Genomic DNA, 20,597 nt, shown 5'->3' with positions numbered 1-20,597 from the left:
TGCTTGACAAGTAATTGAGATTCAGAGCAAGGTAGTGCATATTGATGGGTGTTAGGTGGACTGCCATGGTGTCCAATTAGCATGTGTTCAGACACCATTTTGGAGAGCTGACAGGTGGCAAGAAAGACCAGAAACTTGGGCCATTCTGCCTTTCACAGAGCCAGTAGATCATGACTGTGCTTTTTCCAAGTACAGCTATGCTTTTTGTGGGCTTCTGATTTTGAAACTCAGGATAAAGACCTAGGGTGTTTGTCTTAAACTGAGTGACGGTGATGTGGGAGAGAAAGCAGACCACTAATTGTTGTAGAATTTCTTTATTTCTCTTCATGTAGAAGAGACCCCCTTACCCATGTATGTGAAAGGCTTTGCTGCCAGGCATTTCCTGTAATAAGAAGTTGTGATAAATGATCCTTTGCTTTTTATCAGGTTGCTTTTTATCACCCCTTATCTCCTAGCTTGTCATTACTCCCTGGGAATGACCTCAGCCTTTATCACTTATCTTTTAAGTAATCTTGAAGGAAGGGAAAGGGAGGGGTGCGACTAATTCCTTAGTGTTGTTGCTCTGATCACTTTTTAAAATGTACTTCATAGTGCCAGAACCATAAACAAGGTTCTATGTAAAATTGCAGCAGGAGGTTATGTTCCTCTCTGCTGTCAGGAAACAGTCCACTAGCAGATTTGTGAGGGCATCCTAAAAGGGATAAGATTTCTGTATTAAACACTGCCCTGGGAGCTGCTGCCAGAGTTGTTGATCCTAAGTGCTACAGCAGGGTTCTTTTTCAGTCATTGGGTCAAGGAATTTAGAGCTGTAACTGACTGGAGCTTGACTAGAGCTTTACAGAAGGCTGCACTTATGCCAGGTTTGGCCCACTGACTTTTGACTGTGGCAAGACTTGTTAAGACCTGCCTTTGGTTTTACTATGTAAAGTATCAAGGGTATGGCACTTTGGTAGCTGTGGTTAAAAGCCTTGCTGTAAGCAGACGTTTTAAGTACTCTTGATGCAAGTTGATCTCTTGAATGGTATCTGTATTTTGGGGCCTGGGTCAGTGCTAACAGATAGCTTGTTATAGGTAGCTTTGTAGCTGCTACAATGCTGTCTTCTATCAGGGAAGGATTAAAGCTGCGGTTTTACAAGCATTTCTGGCAGTGTTAGTCCTGCTTCATATTCCTGCCTTTCTGCTATCCATCCCATTGCACTGGTACATCTCTTTGTATGGCTGTACTATGAACTGGGTCAGGGAGCTGATCAGAATTAAAAATAGCTTGGCAAGACAAGTTTACTGCATAGCTACACTGTTGTCCTGGCACATCTGAGGGGGTGGATCAGGGTAGGTAGGGGCTATATGAACCAGCATAACTGGCTCAAGAAAATGCTTATCAGACTTCCCTCAGTTGGATGCAACAGCTGTATGGTGGTTATATACTACAGATAGGACTGTTAACTCTTGAACTGTTGGTCTTTTAAACTCCTGTATGACTGAACTTTTGATTCAAGATGCTGCATGCCAAAGATGGCTGATGAGGGAAATAACCTGACGCGAGCAGCACCTTTATGAACACACCCTTGAATTTTAACCAGTTTGCAAGCTATACTTTTGTTCGCCTTGATGTATGGAGCTATAAGGAATCTATAAAAGGGCTTAACCTGAGGATTTAGGGAGCCTCTTGTGTGACTATAGTTAAGGTGAACATCTGGACTTCCTACTCAGTTTCTTACTTGCAGTTGCTTCCCCACCCACCCCCCCAACCTCTTTTCATCCAAAGCATTATTTCAAGTTAACAACACAGGCAGGAAGAGTGCGAGATGATGTACAAGTTGAGAAGATGAAGGGCAGGAAGAGCCAAGAAAAGGGAAGAACAAGGTATCTTTCTTAACAGTTCTGTTTCTGATGTTATTAACACCTTACAGAGCTGGTAAACAGCAGATGTCGTGAGCCTAGTGCTCTTTAGAAGTCCTCAAAGCAGACTTGAGACAACTATGTCTCAAGACGTTTAAGCTTCCAACGCTTTTCTAGATAGGCTCATCACAACAGCTGCTGAAATCCACTTTGCCTAAGGTCTCTGTTTAACAAACAAATTCAGTTGACCCATTCTGGGGAAGATTATAGCAGAAAGCCCCAGTGAAAACTCCTCGTTGTGGATGCTGGAGCACAGAGCTAGGTGGGAGCATTTTGTTTGCCTTTTGCTTTCAGCTTTTTTGCATAGTACCCTGATGTGACTTGGAGCTAACCCTCAAAGTGTAGACTTAATTGCAACATACCTGTCACTTATTTCACCTCAGCTTTTTTTATATATTCTCTTAATGAGTTTATTCCCCCAACAGTCATTTGCAGTGTTGCTGTCTGTATGCATTATACCTCTGTAGACATGTCTTGGAACAAAACTTCAGCCAGTGTCTGGACAACAGAGACAAATGCAGAGGGAGCAGAATGGCAGTCTTAATCTATGGTGAAGTGTTGCCCGGTTCCAGAGGGTCTATGCTACTACTTCAGGCTGACTGAAGCCTTGTTGCTTGCAATTCTGGTCCTAACCTCTGTGACGAAACCTAATCAAATCACCCGTGTAGCACAGGTAGTACTAGGAAAGGCAGTGAGGAATCTGCATTGTTATTCCTGTTTCCATTCCTGAATCTGCAGAAGTGCTGGAGGAAATGAACAGGGAGCACAGGAAGGTATTTATCATGGACTTAATGGAGTTTTGAGATGCTAGGATGCTCATCAGCTCTACTTAGCTTGTCTGGGGTCATCTCTTATGGCCAGAACTGAACCTCAGAGATGGTTTGGGGAAAAGTGAAGTTCTGAAGCAGTAGGAGGAGGAACTATCATAGCTATCGCTTTTGCTGAGAGTAACCTAGAACAACAGCATATGGCCACTCTGCTGTCCCATGGCCTCACAGTCATTTCCCATGAAGATGTTTTTGGTGTGCTCTGCCAAAATTGCTTTCAACAAAAACATCTCTGTTAAACTAGAAGCCTGAGCAATAGCTGCAGCTTTCATAGGCTTAATTCCACTGTAAGCTGGGCTTGAAATTGATTGACTGTCATTTACATGAAGTTCTAGTTCACTGTTGTTTCAGTCTGGCTCAGTTTGTCCTGAATTTACCAAACAGAAAAAATAAGATGCAGAAAAGCGGAGGGTGTAACCTCTAGTGCTGGGAAATATATTGCTGTCTGGCACAGCTAATAGTCTGCATGCTAGAAATCCATTTTAATCTCTTCTGCAGAAGACTGAGCATTGCCTTTTGTCCTTGTGCTTTTCCATTCCCCATATCTAATCCTTTGTGAGTATAGTATGGATTAGATGCATTTACACACTTAAAAATTCCCTTCAGATCTGTTTATAGTAATGTGCAGACTTTCTAATTCTGCACCCTGTACTTAAACCCACTGATATGCTTTAGATAAAATGTCAGAAAAGCAACCTTTCACTATTCCAAGCTGTAATCTCTGGAAAATTGTTCTGGCAACACTTCAAGAGAATTCCCAGGAGTTTTATGTCCCAGTGGAAATGATAGAAGTGAGCTTCCTGTCATTTCCTTGCCTTGTGTGCCACTGACATAAATGCATTTTTGTTCCCTGAACCTTGTTTATATTTAAAAGAATAAAAACCTGACCAACTTATGGGAAGAATTTAATGTTTCTATAGTGGTCTGAGCTGAAGGAACATTATAAGTAAGTGTGTGGGAGCAGAGGAGGTGCTTTTGTTTTGGGGGTCTTTTTTTGAGCAGACTGTTTGCACTATAAATGTGATTCAAAGGATATGGATTAGTGTAGCCAAGTTAAAATAAACCCTGGTTCTTGGCTGAAATGAACCATTAGGTCATCTAGGCTGGACTTGTCATCTGTGCTTCATCCCTCCACTTCCTCCCCACATACTTTGCTTTCAGATTATTTCATAATTGGATTTGAGTTATAAAACATGAATAGTTGCGCTGGGGAAAATGGGTTAAAATTTGTCCATGCAGAAGGTAGAGGTATGAATATAAATGAAGCTCAGTACCATTTTTGTGTGTGTGCAAGCTACTCCCAGAAGGGACAGCTGCTTCCCCCATTTGCTTTCTTGACAGCTAGGGCCTGAGGCTTTCTATAAATAGAAAGTCATTGAGAAAATCAACAGAGCGTGAACTGCACAGCTTTGCAGGAGTTTCCACAGTTGAATTTATGGTCTATGCAGTGGCAGGGAGGAAGGGAAGACATCCTCTCTATTCTGTGGAGGCACATAACACACATCCCAGGAAAACGCTTAGTCCATTTTAAAACACTAAATCCTCCTGGCTGGAGGGCTGCATTGACAAAAGGGTGCTGGCTTCTTTTAGCTTTAAGTCCCCAGTCATGTCCTGGAGGAAAAAAAAAAAAAAAAAAAAGGGAGGAGGACATGATATGGAGGTGAGTCAGAGAGGATACTTCAACTGAACAGAACCTCTCCACCATGCCCCTTTTACAGTGGTGAGAGAATACAGGTCATGTTGTGAAATGCGTTGTATAAATATTTGTGGCAGCAGGCAGGTTTTGGAAGCGGTGCTCTCCTGCTGTTTGTGGGAAGTAACTGCCTCGTGTTCAGGATGCCTCCTGTCCTGTTGTTGAATACAGAGGACAAGTGCCTTTATGCAAGGTGAATTTTCTATTTGCAGACTTTCTATTTCTCCACACTCCTTGCCTGCAGCCAGTGTTTACTCCTAACTTGAAGTACGAGCATTAGCCTAACTTGTCACTTCTGCCTTAAGGAAGGATTACAAAGGTTTTGCACAGGGAAAGATCTGTTTTGATGTTTCTTGCAGTAAAAAACAGTGCCCGCCAGCTCTATAGTTACATGTGGCTTGTGCAGTGAGACCTCTTGTGATCTAACCAGTTCCCCAAAGAGGGCTACCAAGTAAGGGCTGGCAAGTAGGCCAGGGAAGGCTGAAAACCAGCTTGGGTAACCTTTTGCTCATTTCTTGAAATTATTACTGCTACCTCATTGCAGAAGGAATAATCTAATAAGCAGGTATAATCTACTGTACTTACTGTACTGGGCTAGTCAGTACTGTGATGATAATGACCAGTGCAACAACTTTGGGGTTTGTCTTCTCTCCCATCTACATCGTTGGACAGTGGGTGTATAAAATGGTCAACTGTAATTTCTTTCTGTGGTGCTTTTGCAGTAAACTTTGTTGCTTGGTATAATTGATGTTTTGCACCATTAATGATTTATGGAGCCTGTATGTAATACCTTAGACTGTAATACCTTCAGCCTGTCCGGGATCTTGGGGAACACCCTGCAGACAGAAGGGTTGGCATGTGACAATCCATGATGTGATAGCTCTGTGGAAGGAGAGAGATGTGGACAGAAATTTAGGGGTATTTGGGGCAGGCAGCATGGATGTGAGAAGCTGGAGGGGGTTTCCACCATGACCGGTGTCAAGCTCTGTTGCTAGCACAGCTGTACAAGGAACGACAGTACTGAGTTGCTTGCAGGAGCACTTGCATAGGGAGTAACCAGATTTAGAAATCTGTAGCTTGGAGTTGCTTTGTTACCTTGGAGATGGGTACAGCTAACAGCATAAGCATCCTTCCCTTCCTTGGAGGGTACAGCTGCTTGTGTTGTCATCTGCAAAATGTCCATCACTGGAGTCCTAGCTGTCCTGCATGTTTGGACAAAAGTGACAATATTTTGCTGCAGCTGAAGAGAAGTGGCACGCAGTCCTGTTTCCCCTAAGCTGCCACTGGAAGTATTGTGGTCTGTTTGGCAAGGATGTCAGGAGTTTTCAGCCCTTTCTGCAAGGAACTATGATGAAATCTACACTGCCTGTTGAAATAGCAACAGGACGAAGTGTGAATTTACCAAGCAGAATTGGAGAGACAGGAGCTGGGATACAAATGTAGGGGGGAGAAAAGGGGAGGTCCCATGGGCAGATGAGTATAGGGTGGGAGCTGATGCAGCACAGAGGTGGTGCAGGGGAGATTCCTAGCAGAACCCATGAGGAAAGCAAGATTAGTGCACTTTAGACATCATTTTAGAGGTGCCACATTGCCCATATTCACCCTAGCATTGATGTTAGTTCTCCTTTGTAAGTGTTTAAAATGTTTTCTATTGTCTGGGATGGAGTCATTCAATCACCATATGCACCTATTACTCTTTACCTTATTGGCTTCATATGTGCAGCGCTTTTAAAGCAGGAGAGGAAATTTAAACAAGCCAAGTGTGACTGCAGCCTAACCATACTGGCTATGTTCAGCATTATGAACCTGTGGCCTTGTCTCTTCTGAATGCAAAGATCTTGCCTCCCAGGAAATCCAGAGGCAGGTAGGCGAAGGTGCTTGTTAGTAGCTCAGAGACAAAGACTTTAGTGTAGCTGTGAGTGTTTCTATGTGCTTGGGCAGTTGATGTATTTCAGTCCCTAGTACAGCTGCATCAAGAAAAACCTTTCTGATGGTGATATGCCAGGTTGTTCTGGGTACCACCACTGACTTAGAACAAGACTGGATGTTGTGCTAGGTAGTGTGGGGGGCAAACATGCATGGAGAAGAAAACGGGAGAGAGGGACCAGTCTCAGATCTTCACTGATCCTAGGAATTGCCATCACTAACTTGTTTCTTCTGCCTTTGCCCCTCCAGGCTGCAGCTTATGCATCAGAGGACGGTGTTCTTACAGAGGCCATGATTGATGCCCGGGTAGCTGATGCTGTGCAGCAACACAAACAGAAGATGGAGTGGCTGAAAACAGAGGGTGCTGAAGCAAGCAAAGGGACTGGCAGAAACCCACTCCTGCCTTTCACCAAAGGAACACCAGTGTGAGAAGCCTGCAGGCTTCAGACCAGCATGTGTGGGGAAGTGGGCGTGGGAGAGATCCGAGAGGGTCTTCTGGGCCAATGTTTGGTGGGATCTTGTGTTGTGAGAAATGTGTCCATTTGTCCAAGGGAAGGGGGTACTGCCTCAGTCTGCCTTTGATTTTATGTTTTTAAAGCACACCAGAGAACAAAATGGTTTAAATGAGGCAGAAGCAACTGTATTAAAGGACCCCCTTGCTGAAATACCATTGACTGTGTTAGTCTGTATGGCCTGGCCTGCTAGAGGGGCCCAAACTCCAAATTCTTTTCAGCCATTTGACACTGTTCCGGAGTGTCCCAGTGACATGGGCTTGTGGGAACCCAGGGCCCGTCCAAGCCTGCTGCTCCCATATATCTAACTTTGTCGGGTTTATGCTCCAGCAGAGGTATTTCTCATCATTTTCCCACAGAACCTGCCCACGACATACCTCCTTCCTCATGTCTCTGTATGGCATCACTCCTTGCTCTCTTGTTGTCACCCCTGCACAGACTCAGCGTAGACTTTGTGTTACAGAGGTGTATTTGGTGTGGTTCACAGCTGTACCTGGTTAACTTGGAGTCAACACTTAGGAGAAACTACAACTGTGCAGTGGGTTGGCTTATAAGCACTGGGACTCTCCTTGTGATGTAGCTACACCTGCTCGTGCCTGGCTGCTGCCTTTTGTTGTCTTTGTGCTTGGGTCTCCTGGGGAATGGCTGTAGAGCTGGCCTGCAGCAGTGCACTGCAAGGGACTAAAAGCTCTGGAGCATGACTCCTCAGTGCTGAAGCGCTAAGTGTTCCTTCCAAGCCTGAGAGCTTTTATACCCCTCCAGCGTAGCATCGTAGAATAACCGCACACAGTCCCTGGATCACAGAAGGTTATCTGAACTGCAGTGGAGCAACTGGCACTTCCTACAGCATAATCTTGAAAGCACTGCTCAGGATGCTAGGTGGCCCTTCAGACACTGCTGAGCTGCAGCAGGAATCGCTGCTTCCCAGGTTCTGATGTATCTATTCTGACTATATAGCCCACAATGCTTTGCTGGCTTTCTCCAGCCAGGTACTTGCTGCTACAGCTAGTCTGAGAGCAGCCCTTTATTTTTTTTATTTATTTTTTTTTCCCTCCCCCTAAGTAAATCTCTCTAAGGAGGTGAGTAGCAAGGCTCAGTAAGTCTGTCTGGCATACAGGTGTCCAGCGTGGTCTGAAGAGAGAGAGGAGTGGGGCTTTTTTGCTACTGGCTGCCTGCTATCGAGCTGCTCTTGCTACATGGGTCTTCTGCTGCATTTCTGGAACAACTGAGAAATGTGCCATTGTCAAGTCATGAACACAAGCCTGTCTCGATCAGATGACATTTGTTCTATGTGTGTGCATACAAAAGACAGGTCAGAGAAATCTCTTGATTTTTTTTTTTTTTTCCTCTGAGTTTGAACTGGATTTGAACTCTGCGCTCTGCTCTGAGTCCCCTTCTGGAACTACACTATGCAAGCATATTTGCCTGACCTAAATCTGTGCCCTTGAGTACCTTGCTGAGATGTTCTTCTCTGACAGGAACTGACAGCAATCTCTGCTTTGTCCATTTCACTGGTGGTTGTTACAGAGTTTTGAGAGATGCACCCTGACAAGAGCTTGTGAGCATAGGAGCAGAACAGGGCTGGTCACCAGGGTCCTTGGAACAGGCAGCCTTGTGGCACATCAGGAAAGAAATAGTTCTTGAGGCTGCAAACTTTCACTGTCTTGAGCTGCCATCTTCTCTCAAAGTAGTTCTCTTGATATTTTCCCCTGGATGCCAAGGGAGAATTTGAAGATGCATTTTAGAAGCTGCTCCTTTGTTAAGGACAGGTGTCCCACAGCAGTAGTGCGTGCCCAGGCTTGCATGCCCCACTAACACTTAACTTGTTGCAAGGCATGTTGCTGTGGGAAGCATGCTGCAGAGGAAAGGGAGGAATCGCTGTATAAACTGAAACTGCATACTTTATTTTCTGAAGGACTGAAATAAACTTGAATGCCATTTTTTTTCCCCCTCCCTTTCAGCCTAGGTGGAGTTGTCCTTTAGTCCACTGACTTACTAGAGGATTAGCTATTCTAGGCTTTCCCCTTCCTACTTAGATTTTACTAGAGTTTTATTTCTGTTAAGCCCCAAGAGTTGGAAGGTACCTAAGCAGAGCCACTCTGCTAAAAGAAACTTGCTAATGAATTACATGAGGGAGCAGTCTGAAATTGTGTGATTAAAATCTCTCATTGTGACACACCTTCAGTACTTTTCCCCTCTCTTCCATAATCATCTCCGTAAAGCACAAAAGGAGTTGGTTGGGGGGGGAAAGGTACTCTGTCTTGTCCTTATACTGTCTGACTGCGCTTTTGCTGATGCCGATAGCTGGGAAGAGAATCCTGCTGTAAAGCTCCGTGAAAGGCACAGAAGTTGCTGTGTCAGCTGTTTCACGTGATTCCTCCTTCAGATTGCATCAGGTCCCTACGTGGAAGCAGAGGGAGCACAGTGCTTGTAATGCAGCTGTGATCCATGCTTTTGCGCTGTGCAACAGTGATTAATTGCAGGTTCGGGAGATCAATTAGCTAGAAGTAGCCTCTTGCTGTGGCAGGGAAGACTGCAGGAGGCATAGGCTGACCTAGTGGTTCTCAGGTTTGCGTGAGTATAGAAGTACTTTCCGGTGAGTTTTTAAGGGCTTTTAATGACCACTCTTAACAATAGATACCACCGGTCCTCACCTGAGCTTTTTTTGCCTGGGCTTCACATGGATGGAAAGGACTGTCCGTCTTGAAGACGGACACATGGGTGCTTTTGACAACCCGCAGGTGCCTTAGGGTTTCTGGTGTGTATTGAGATGTCACTCTGGTGTGACTCACTAGCTGGTGCTGCTTGTATCCCCAGGGGCAAAGTTCCTTCCCCTTTTTGGGCAACCTGGAAGATGATGCGCTCTCTACTAAACGAAGTCTGTTTTCTTTAGTTTATTTTCTTTTAAGGCGTGGGAGAGGGGTAAGTAGAGCCATTTCTATACTTTATACTGGGAACTTAGTCCTAGGAACAGGGCTCTTCAATATACAGAACTTCTCCTGTGTGTCTCAACCTTGCTTCACCCTCAAAAATCCACAAACAATCAGCTGGTCAGAGCTTTGCACATCTGCGCTCTTCATGTTTTGTGAGCAAAGTGTTGCAGGCTCTTGTGCAACCCTGGTGCTAGTTGAAAACCCAGGAGCGGAGCACTTCAGGACTCGCTTGTTTTCTTCTCTCTGTTCACAATCTCCCTCCACAGCCCCTGCCTGGTAGATCGTGACAGCATCTGTGTGTCTGAAATTCACAGTGAGTTCTCCTCTTCCTTTCCAGAGAAGCTTGTGGCTCTGGGCAGAGCAGGCATGTCCCCCAGTCCCCTTCTGAGAGATCCCTATTAATACAATGTCAGAAAGTCCACAATCACTTCTACCCTTGGCAGTAGAAGGACTGCTTACACTCAGTCCGGTAGTTTGGATACATCATTTATCAAACTCTTGCTGAATGATGGACGTTTTACTTCCCACCTGCGAAGAAGAGGAGGTGGCACCTAGGCTGGGAAAAACTGAGGAGTTGGAACAGAAAAGCCAGAGATGAGCCTGATTCAAGAGGGTTGAGGAGACTTGGGATGCTACATCTGTCAGGTAAGGTGGGTAAGGAGTGGCAGCAGTGGTGAGGACAACTTGTTTTGCTTGCGTCCAATCTTCCAACCCAGTTGCTTTCATCTCTTCCCGCTGCATTGAAAGAATGGCATGGGTTTCCACTTGTACAAGCTGATGCTATTTGTTCTTCTCTGAGAGTGTTTTGGGAGCTGGTGGGGTAGGTTCCAGGCAAATGATCCCATGGTTTGAGCTCAACATCCTTGTGTTCTGGTTACTGGCATGGGGAATGCTGGGAACACGGGTAGCTGATGCACTGCAGCTCTGCACCTGGTCAGCCTTAGCGCAGCCTGGAAAAACTGTAGCCAGCAGGCTTGAAAGTGCTGCTTTTTTCAGTGTTGACACTTCATTTTTTATTTCCACAGGAAATAAAGTTCTCCATCCATTCTCTCACACTTGCAGGCTACTCTTCCTTCACATCATGTGCCGTGGGCTGTTGGACTGTCGAAGCCAGCTCTCTCAGTGTACCCCAGGCACTATTGCTTACCAGCTCTCTAAATCCCGCCTTTGAAAAGAGATTCCTTGTCCCTCTTGCAATGCACATCGCTCCTAGCCACCAGCTAGGTGATTTCATGCCCTACCGCCCGCTGAATGGCTGTGCCAGTTGCTGTCACTGCTGCTGCTCATGTGGAATGCAACAGGAAAGGAGAAAAAAGGCCACCTGTCATTGTGCAACTCCTGCCTCATCAAAGATTTAAATGCAGGGCCTCTGTCACCTCTGCCAGCCTCATCAGTAAGTTTAGTTTGCTGTCAGCTCACAGGATGAATGATGTCCCTGTGGAGGTGGCACCCAGCTAGCTATTTGTTAACACTCCATGCAGGGATACAGGATGGCAACCCCAGGCTGAGGTTATCTCCTCTGTATGACACCGAGTGAGTTATGAGCTAATAGCACTTTATTAAAATAGTATTTTTTTATTGGAGAGCAAATCTAAGAGCAGATGGATTAGCAAGCAATCCATCACTCCCCAGCTTTGGTACTGCCAGCTGAAACGCCTTCTCTGTGCTTCAGCGTTGCAGCTGGGAGACAGATTTATAACGTGGTCATCTATCTATTCTCAGCTGCCATCCATAAAAGTATTTCTTTTTGAATGTGATACGCTGGGAGGAAAGTTCCATTGTGCAAGTACAAGGATACGAGTGCTGCACGATTTCTTACCCCAGCATGTCCCACGCTGTAGGACTTATGGGAGACAGGAGTCTCCCCAGGAAGTATTTCCCTGCCAACTTGTGTTTTGAATGGAGAAGCAGCACTCGGATTCTTTTATAACCCATTGTCTGTGGCTGTCTCCGTTTTATCGCAACATTATTATTCTCCCTATATGTTTTTAAGAAAAAAAAATCCGATTCATTTGCCCAGCCCGTAACGCAAGTCACTGGCCTGCCCTGGGAAGCCTTGCTGCTCCAGGAGGTTCTTTACTTATGGAAGGCAGCCCATCGTCTGCCGCCGCTGACTGAATGCTGTTGGCACATGGATATAAGTAATGGGGATCTGTTGGAGGGATCCTGACAAAAACATGCCAGAGTTTGCAGCTTCCTGGGGGTAGTTTGTCCCTACGTTCACCTGGTGTGCAACCTGCCGGGTCTGCGTTTTCCCTGGGAGAGGGTTCTCCTCTCTTGGGCCTGGCTTATGGTCACGCACAGCCCTTTGGTGTCAGTGCAGCTCAAAGGCCTAGACACAAAAGCACCACAAAAGAAACCAAAACAAACGCAGGAGATTGTATGTAGCAAACCCATCTGCAAGTGAAGAGCTGGAGGGTAATGTGGCTGCAACAAGAGTAGGGATGACTGGTCACCCCTGCACGAGGGGGTGTTGTAGCAGCAAATGGGCATGCGTGGGCAGTCCAGCTGCTGTGTCAGCTTTTGGCAGATAATGCAGATGTGGTCCTGGGGTACCTTGAGAGGCAGCACAACTGTAACTGCATCACTTGGGGAGCAAGGAGCTAGGATCTAATTTGAGGGCTCGTTGGAAGTCAGCTGTCCCTCAAGAATTTCACAAGCCAAAGATGACAATAGAAAAACTTTTCTCTAACGGTTGCCTCTCCACCCTGCTTCTCTTGCAATCTCCAGGCCATTCATGATGTGCATCCAAGCCAAAGATGACAATAGAAAAACTTTTCTCTAACGGTTGCCTCTCCACCCTGCTTCTCTTGCAATCTCCAGGCCATTCATGATGTGCATCCCTTAGTCAATGCTTTCACAGATTCCTGGTGCTCTGCTGGACCTTGTGATTCAGTCAGCATCTCTCCCACAGACATCAACCACTCGGGCATTGGGATAAGGCAAAGTTTGCCCACCTGAGCTGCGGTAGAAGAGGGACCAAAGGACTTCGATCAGCTGGATGTTCAGTAAGTGCCACCAGGCTGCTTTACTCATCTTTTCCTACCAAGCACCGACAGCAGAGATTGAGTGCCTGGTGGAGGACAGGTATGGGTCAGATCCTGCTTTGAATGACCTGGGACAGTATATCCTTGCTGGCTGGTTTTCCTTCTCTTTCCCCTGATTCCTTGGGGGTAGCACAGCCTTACCAAATCTTGGTCTTATCTTCTGATACATAGCATCTCCTGGAATGAAGCTCTAGCAGCATTACCAGGCTATATGACGTTATTATTTTTATAAGATGTGCAAAGGGGAGCAGTGCATGGCTAGCTCAGAGAAGTCCTCAGGCAGTCCTCCAGCTCTTGCCCTATCTCTAACTGTTCTCACCTCAAGAGACGTCAGATCACCTGTCTCTGTTGCTGGCCATTTTTTACCCCCAGACACGATTTGAGATGCCAGTGCTGCAACTATCAGTCAGTTCCATGACAACAGCTCCCCGCCTTGCTGCCTCGGTGTTTTTTTCCTCTCTCTCCTGCTGCTGTAGGCTGTGGGCTTTATTCTTGCTGTGGGGGTTTCTTTGCTTGGGTGTTGGGGTTTTTTTTATTGCTGCTCTGCTTTCACGTAGTGTCTCCACCAAGCCTGAGTAAGATGTGCCCAGATTTGCCCAGACTTGTAGAACAACTCATGCATCAGCATCTTTGCACATAAGGACTGAAGTCCCACTCAGTGTCAGACTTGTTCTGTTTGTGTATGTGTGGTCCTGTTCTAGGAGAGAAAAGAGCAGAATGGAGAATGTTAAAGGACTGGTTCACAGTGTCAGATTTTGGTACTGCTAGAATGGGAAAGGAGCACGCCTCTCCTTGCCTGCGCCAAAGCCCTCGGTTGCCTGCACCCTGCCTTTCTTGCTTGCTCTTGCAGGCAGTAGGCAAGAGAGGCCCACACTGCTCTCTGGATTTGGTTTTAACAGTAAAATATTTATCTTCTTTTAAAATCAGTTTGGGACCTCAGCACTTCCCTGTGTTCCCAGTGAGTGGGAGACAAGCAGGCTAAAATCTGGGACAGTGTTCTCTGATGTCACATAACCCAGGGGAAATTGCACAGCCCTTCTTCATAGATCAAGGATGGGCACAGCTTTTTTCCCCCACCATTCGAGCCGTGTTTGTACCTCCTCCTCTCTTAAACCCCTGACCCTAAACTGGTGACCTGCTAGTCTGCGGTGCCCCTAGCAGACCTCCAGCCTCTGCTGCCAGGAGTATCATTCGGTTCAAAGGGTTGGAAAAAACACTCGGATGCAAAACATGCAAAAAACTATTTTACTGACAAACAGCAAAGGACGGGCTTAGTTTCAGGAGCTGAACTGGTTATCTATTATACAAACATATTATTGAAAGGGAAGGAATGGCTGAAATACACTCACTCATTGACCCAAATAAAATCACAGTGTGCTTTTTCTATTGCCTCCCCCACCCTCAAGCTCTCTGCGGCCTTCAGCTGCTCCCCTTAGCTTCAGCACAACATTGTCACCACTCCCAGCATGGCCGCTGGAGAACACAGACTGTAAGTGACATTTGCCTGTGCAAGTGTATTTAATAAAAAAATTAGCCATTATTGCTTTTCAACCACAGTAGAGATTATTCTATGATTAGACTCAGAGCAGAGTATAATCTCTCTCTCTCTGTTAGTATCAACGTGTGTTGTACCTCTTCCTGTCTGATGCATGCAAAATTGGTTTGAGTGCAGAAAAAAGAAAAGAAGGATTAACAATCAGGGAAAAGAGCACTCCAAGTTTTGTTCTCGTATTCTCACTGCAGAGTACTATTGAAAAAAAATCTTCCTAAACTGTGTGCTCTGTCCTGCAAGGGTTTCCACTGCCTTAGTCACTGTGAGCTGAGGGTGCTTAGCGCCTTGCAGGATTGAGCCATCCTTCTGGTGGAAATCCCAGGGCTCAGCTTGAAGAGGGCACTAAAACTAGGAACCCCGTTGGAAAAGAAAGAGTGCAAATGAATGGGAGGTACTAAAGAAGAGGAACAGGCTTCATGCAGTGAACACATGATGACACACACAGATATAAACACACAGACGCACACCGACACGCACACGCAAAACTGGAACAGTATCCTGAGAGCCCAGCCAGGATGCAGCAAACTGGCAGCCCAGCCTCACTGTAGAGCTTCTCCTTATACCTGCCCACATTTTCCTATTCCTCTGCTTCCTTCTCTTTTATCCCCGCAGCCCACACTCATGGAGGTTGTAGGCCTGGCTTGTTTTGGTTTGGTTTGGTTTTTCCCCTCCAGTAAATTCACTTGCTGCTTCGTGCCCTCCTGGGCACCACAGTGAGCCAGGCTGGTCTAAGAGGACCATGTCATCTTCACTCCACCCAAAGGTAGAACCAGCAGTCTAGTGTCCCTGCCTAACAGATAACGCCCTGTCTGTCCCCTACTTTACATCCCATTGCCTGTCACTGAAACATACATCTGTTTCACCAGTGTAGCCAGGTTCAAAGCAGTTGATCTGAATGTCTTTCTATTTGTACCATATGCTCTGGTAATAGAAGTATTTTTATTCTTTTACATCCAGAGGTGCTCTGGGAGCTTCTGTTGGCTGTTTCTACCTTCAAAGCCCCCTGAATGCAGAAGAGGCCTTCATCACCTCCATGTTCACCCACACACGCTCTTCGTCAATGCCATACTGAATGTTAAACTGCTGCTGTGAAGCTACCTCGAAGAGAAATTTGAAATGAGCCCGAGGATCCCTGTGTCCTTTATCGCCTGCAAGCCTCTAGCCTTCATACGAAGGAAGGTGAAGGGTGAACACTGACCTCCCTTTTCCAGGGGAGCCAGTACACGTGAAATGTTTTCTTCACAATGTGCTTTCTCCCGAGCTGGGGAATAACCTTGGATCAGGATTTCCCTCGTTGGCTCCCCCAGGGCTTCCTCCTGCCTCGGCTTGCCTAGACCTCATCTAAGGTAAGCAAAAGCTATTGATGTTTGTGTTTGCACTGCCTGCTGCGGTCTTGAAGTACCAACTGTTGGTCTCTTGCAAAGCCAGCGGGCTTCAGCTCACCTGACACCATTTGCGTGGCATTTTTTTATTTTTCACAGAACGGTTGAGGTTGAAAGGGGCCTCTGGAGTTCATCTGGTCCAACCTCCTTGCTCAAGCATGGCTACCTAGAGCAGGCTGCCCAAGACCATGTCCAGCTGGCTTTTGACTATCTCCAAGGATGGAGGCTCCACAACTTCTCTGGCAACCTGTCCCAGTGCTTGGTCACCCTCACAGTAAAAAAAGTGTTTGCTGATGTTCAAACAGAACCTCCTGTGTTTCAGTTTGTGCCCATTGCCTCCGGTCCCGTCACTGGCCACCACTGCAAAGAGCCTGGCTCCATCTTCTTTGCACCCTTCCTTCAGGTATTTATATACATTGACACACACACCACCACCCCACCCCCCCACCCCCCGCCCCGAGCTTTCTCTCCTCTAGGCTGAATAGTCCCAGCTCTCTCAGCCTTTCCTCACAGGAGAGATGCTCCAGTCCCTTAATCATCTTAGTGGCTCTTTTTAGTACCCCTTTTTATCAAGGATTCTCTTTTCCCAGCTGAGTGCAACTGGAAAATGAGGTAGAGAGTAGCAGTGAGAGTAACTAAAACCACTCCGCTGTGCTGTGAATGCCTGGGACCTGCATTCTGGGCTCTCTTCTGGTCTTTTACTGTTTATTGATAGGTGCTGCCAGATACTTCAGCCAGGATGGGCTGGCTGATGTGTCCCTGGCTGGCTCAAGGGCTAGCTGAGAAATAACAGGGCATGGTAGATGGATGGATGGCTGGTATCACAGGAGACACCTTCCCAAACTGTTCCTCAAAGGGGAAGGGTCCTTCTCATTGTGTCAGAGCAGCAGGCTGAAGAAGGCACGCATAGTACCTGGGTCTACTCTGGGCTATGCTTGAAATCCCATGTGTGGTGGCTTTTGGCCCTTCCTTTCCTCTCATTCCTGAAGCAATATGCAGCTCTGCTAGCCCCTCCCCGGCACGGCACTTCTTACACCTACGGTGAATTTGGCATCCCATCGCTTCGTCCTTCCCCATGTCCATTTGAGCCACTGAACGTGGCAGAATGACAGATGCCGGACAGGAAGCAAAGCGGAGGAGATGACCAGCTTGACAGGCCTGCTCTTTAATGTGTGGCTCTCTCAAGAAGAAAGAAGGTGGTAAGAATGGAAAGAAGGTTGGCATAGAATGGGTTTAGCTTTATGCTACCTTCAGGGATCTCACTGAGGGGCAAGAGGTTTATTCAGCAGTGCTGGGAAGCGGCTGCTTGAATTCAAAAAGGAGCTACTCACTGGTATAATGGATTTCACAAGCCTCTGCTCTTCTCCACCTGTGTCTCCACACCTCTCCTTTGCAACAGATCCCCACCACCAGCACGCACCCATTCGGCGTGCAGGCAGCCAGACCTGGGCTCCTCGCACCAAAAATGCGGGAGAATGTTTCCCTCGCCGATCCCAGCTCTGGAGAATTGGCACATACAGTTTTAAGCTCTGTCTCTGCTCTAAAAATAGCCCATCCTGAGGCGGCACAAAATTCCCCCCCCCACTATCTAATTCTGCAGAAGCCTCCCTCAAAGCATCTGGCGGATGAGTGCTAAGACATGGTGCACACTTCCCACTCCTTTGTCCCTACAGAGCTGCCATTACAGACACAGCTGCCAGCTGTAGGCTTTGCGTCCCCGTATTTTCTCTTCCACAGGTTCTGACCAATATCTTGCCTAGCCCTGACCTTGTTGCGTCAACTCCCCGATGCCAAAGTCGCTTTCTCCCAACTGAACCCCTTTTGTTTGAGGTTGCTGCTGGGTTTGGGTTTTGTTGTTGTTTCAATCTGTGTTCTTTTTGTTTGTTTGTTTGTTTTGTGCGTGAAGACTGGATCAGAGGCAAGAGAACGACAGACAAGTCAACACTAGTACACCTCAGACAATTAAACAAGGAGAAAGCACCCCCACGACCAGACAAAAGCAAAACGAACACATGCACAGGAGAAGAAGACAGTGCGACGGCAGACTTTACAGACAACTGAGCTGCGAGCGACAGTAGCAACCTCACTTGGACAGAGGAACAAGAGACCACAAAGTCAGACGTTGTTGGTAAGGCTCACGCCTCGAGCAGAATCAGCTGAGGGGATGAGATAGGGACAAGAGTGCTGATATCAAGCAGAGAGAGACCAGGTGCTGCTTGGGGCAATACAACTGGTATTGGGGTTCTGCAATACTCAAAACACAGCTGCCTCTTCTACCTTTTTGCTTCTCTGGGGGGGCTTGTCATCTCGTTCCCCAAAGAGGCAACACGGCAGACACTTGGCTGTTGGGAACAACAGGCAACTTTTGCGTACCACCACGGGTTAAATGGCACGTGGGACCTGGGCTGCTCCTGTGCTGGGAGTTCTCACCGCTGCAGCCTTACTTGGTGTGTAAAGTTATCCAGTCCCAGCAACAGGCATATTCTGATCTCTGTTACATAGGGTCAAATCTACCGTAGCTTCCTAAACTCAGAGGAAAAAGGCACCACGCACTGGGAATCTGACCTTGTGTCTCTATTAAGCTGGCTGTTTGAAATCCCCCCTGCACAGAAGATGGGTCAGGAATAGGACCTGGCCTTCCTGCATGGGAAGGAACTTTGCCCCTTATTTATTAAGGATGAGAATCAAAGGCCTAGTCAGTTCCCCAGGCTTAATCCCATTGGTTTAGTGTGTGCTGGGATAAACCTTGCTCTATGAGGGTATTTCTGGTTTCCTTGGATTTAAGACCAGTGAATTACTCCCAGTAAATTTAATTGCACTGAGAGTATTTTTTGTTTTATTTTTTGACTAAGTGTAAACAAGAAAGAGGCTCACAAGGTAATAGCTGCAGACACAGCAGATTAAAACAACATCTGTTCTTAAACAATGGGTATATGTACCATGTAGGATTTTTTTTTTTCCCCCTCTTCCAGAGCCTCGTATCCTTCTGAAATTCTGTTGTGGATCAGACTTAATCGGTGTGAGCCATCACTTCACTCTTTCCAGTTGTAAGTTTAATATTTAATGACATTTCAACTAAGGTCAGTTGCTAGAGCAGGGCAGAACCAGACTTTTTCAGTTCAGTCTCGGTTTAGGTTACTGCCTTAAGTCTCTCTAGTGAGAGGCTCCAAGTGGGAAGACTATTTAAAGTGCTTTTTTTCCCCACAACTAGTTCCAGAGACAGTATCATGATGGAATTTTCTCCCCTGCAAAACATTGTCCCATCTGAAGACATGTCCGTTACATCTACCTGTTTTTTAGTACAGTACCTATTCTTTGCTGTCAGTTAAGTGTGTGCCATCACACAAGGGCAAACAGAACAGCTGTTTGGCCAGATCTCATCTGGCATTGTATGAGAAACACTCCATTGAAGTGAGCATCTTATGCCACTTGAGGATGAGCCCATATGGTCAGATGCGCAAAGCTCCTACAGTGAGGGAGGTTGCAAAGCCATGGATCTTGGAAAGGAGCTGCTTAAGGAAAAAGTCATTCTTTAGATACTAACAGGTGGCTGCAGACATTACAACCATAGGAAGTCCTGAATGACAGACAGTCAAGCAGACAGACATAAGTATAGACCAGGCAATTATTAGGCCCAGACAGAAACTGGGGCTCCAAGACAAGAGGCACTAGGGAATGGCAAAGGTAAGAATGGCAGAGAAACAGGTAAGTTTGGCTCTTGGCAAGCTTTGGGGCGTGTAAATAACTGAACTGATCCTGGGCATAGGAAACAATGAAAAAAAAAAACCAAACCCAAGACACAGAAGCTGAAGCAGGGAGGAAAAGAGCTGGGAGTCATGGTGTCCTTTTCTCTTCACAGACATTGCGATCAAACAATAGGAGGCCACTGGCAGAGTCCAGGAATCCATGGAAGAAACCAGCAGTTTCTGATAATATTCATCATCCTTTTGTTCTGGATGTTTTCCCCATTTAAGCACAAGCCCTCTCAATACAAAATGATGGATGAAGGAGAAATGATTGGGATTCAGGGCTACCACCTTAAATTCTTGGGGCTAGTGCCTCCCTCCCTTATTCCTCTCAATAAAAAAATCTCTCTTCCCACTACAGCCGGCAGGGCTACTGCTGACTGCTGCCCAGCATGCACAAAAGCAATGCAGTCTGGGTGAATTTGCTTTTCTCCCCCAGCAGAACATGACTGCTACAGGAATCAGGTACCACTGTGCCGTGTAGGTACCCACAGGCTTTATCAACTCTTTTGGGCGACTCTAACTGGAAGCGAAGGACGTCTTTGGATGTTGAGGTTGGTTTCAGACACTTGCTAGCTACCTCGAAACCCACACCTAAGCTCCAACCAGGGGAAGCAAAGGCAAAACCATGTTAGAACTTCCTCGTACTTTGATTCAACCCATTATTGGGACGTTTGATACCGTAGATGAGTTTGGCTTCAGGTCCACGCCTCTCTGTGTTCCTCAAGCCAAGCCCAACCTGCTGCTGAAGTGCTATTTCAGCTTGGAGCAGTAGCAGAAGGGGATAGGTGGCTGTTCACGTGCAGGAAGAGTGGGACTTTTAACAGGACCCTCTCACTGCACTGTCAGTGTTTCTTAGGGTGGTATTAACCAGGTTCCCAGGCTCTCACCCTCTAAGAAGATGGGGAGAGTAGCTCCTTTCCTCCCAGGCAAGGGGGGGGGTCGTGCTTATGCAGCAGAGGGGTACGATCAGGGTGCAAGTCAGATCTAACACCATTCAACTCGATACGCTTCTCCCCGCGTACCAGGAGGGACTCCTCTCTAGCATTAGTGAAGAATAACAGCACTGACATCAGCAAG

General features: G+C 46.6%; 1 protein-coding gene across 7 annotated transcripts in view; it reads left to right on the top strand.

Annotated features, from left to right (window-relative positions):
- The window catches only part of LOC126045167 (ATPase family AAA domain-containing protein 3), a 41,644-nt gene extending 21,907 nt beyond the window's left edge, over positions 1–19,737 (top strand). The window contains exons 16-20 of one of the 7 annotated variants that reach the window (XM_049815920.1): positions 6,595–12,798; positions 15,347–16,174; positions 17,678–17,899; positions 18,744–18,818; positions 19,631–19,691. In XM_049815920.1, coding sequence (XP_049671877.1) covers positions 6,595–6,774 — 180 coding nt within the window. In that variant the 3' untranslated portion in view covers positions 6,775–12,798; positions 15,347–16,174; positions 17,678–17,899; positions 18,744–18,818; positions 19,631–19,691. Of the gene's footprint in view, positions 1–6,594; positions 12,799–15,346; positions 16,175–17,677; positions 17,900–18,743; positions 18,819–19,630 lie in introns of those variants that run through there. The other 6 variants (XM_049815899.1, XM_049815935.1, XM_049815929.1 and 3 more) reach the window with 6 other exon arrangements.
- Positions 19,738–20,597: the final 860 nt, after the last annotated feature.

This window comes from Accipiter gentilis, chromosome 1 (assembly GCF_929443795.1).
Source record: "Accipiter gentilis chromosome 1, bAccGen1.1, whole genome shotgun sequence".
In the NCBI taxonomy this organism is placed as follows: Eukaryota; Metazoa; Chordata; class Aves; order Accipitriformes; family Accipitridae; genus Astur; species Astur gentilis.
The sequence above is the reverse complement of the archived record's forward strand: the minus strand, read 5'-3'. Positions and strand labels throughout refer to the sequence as shown.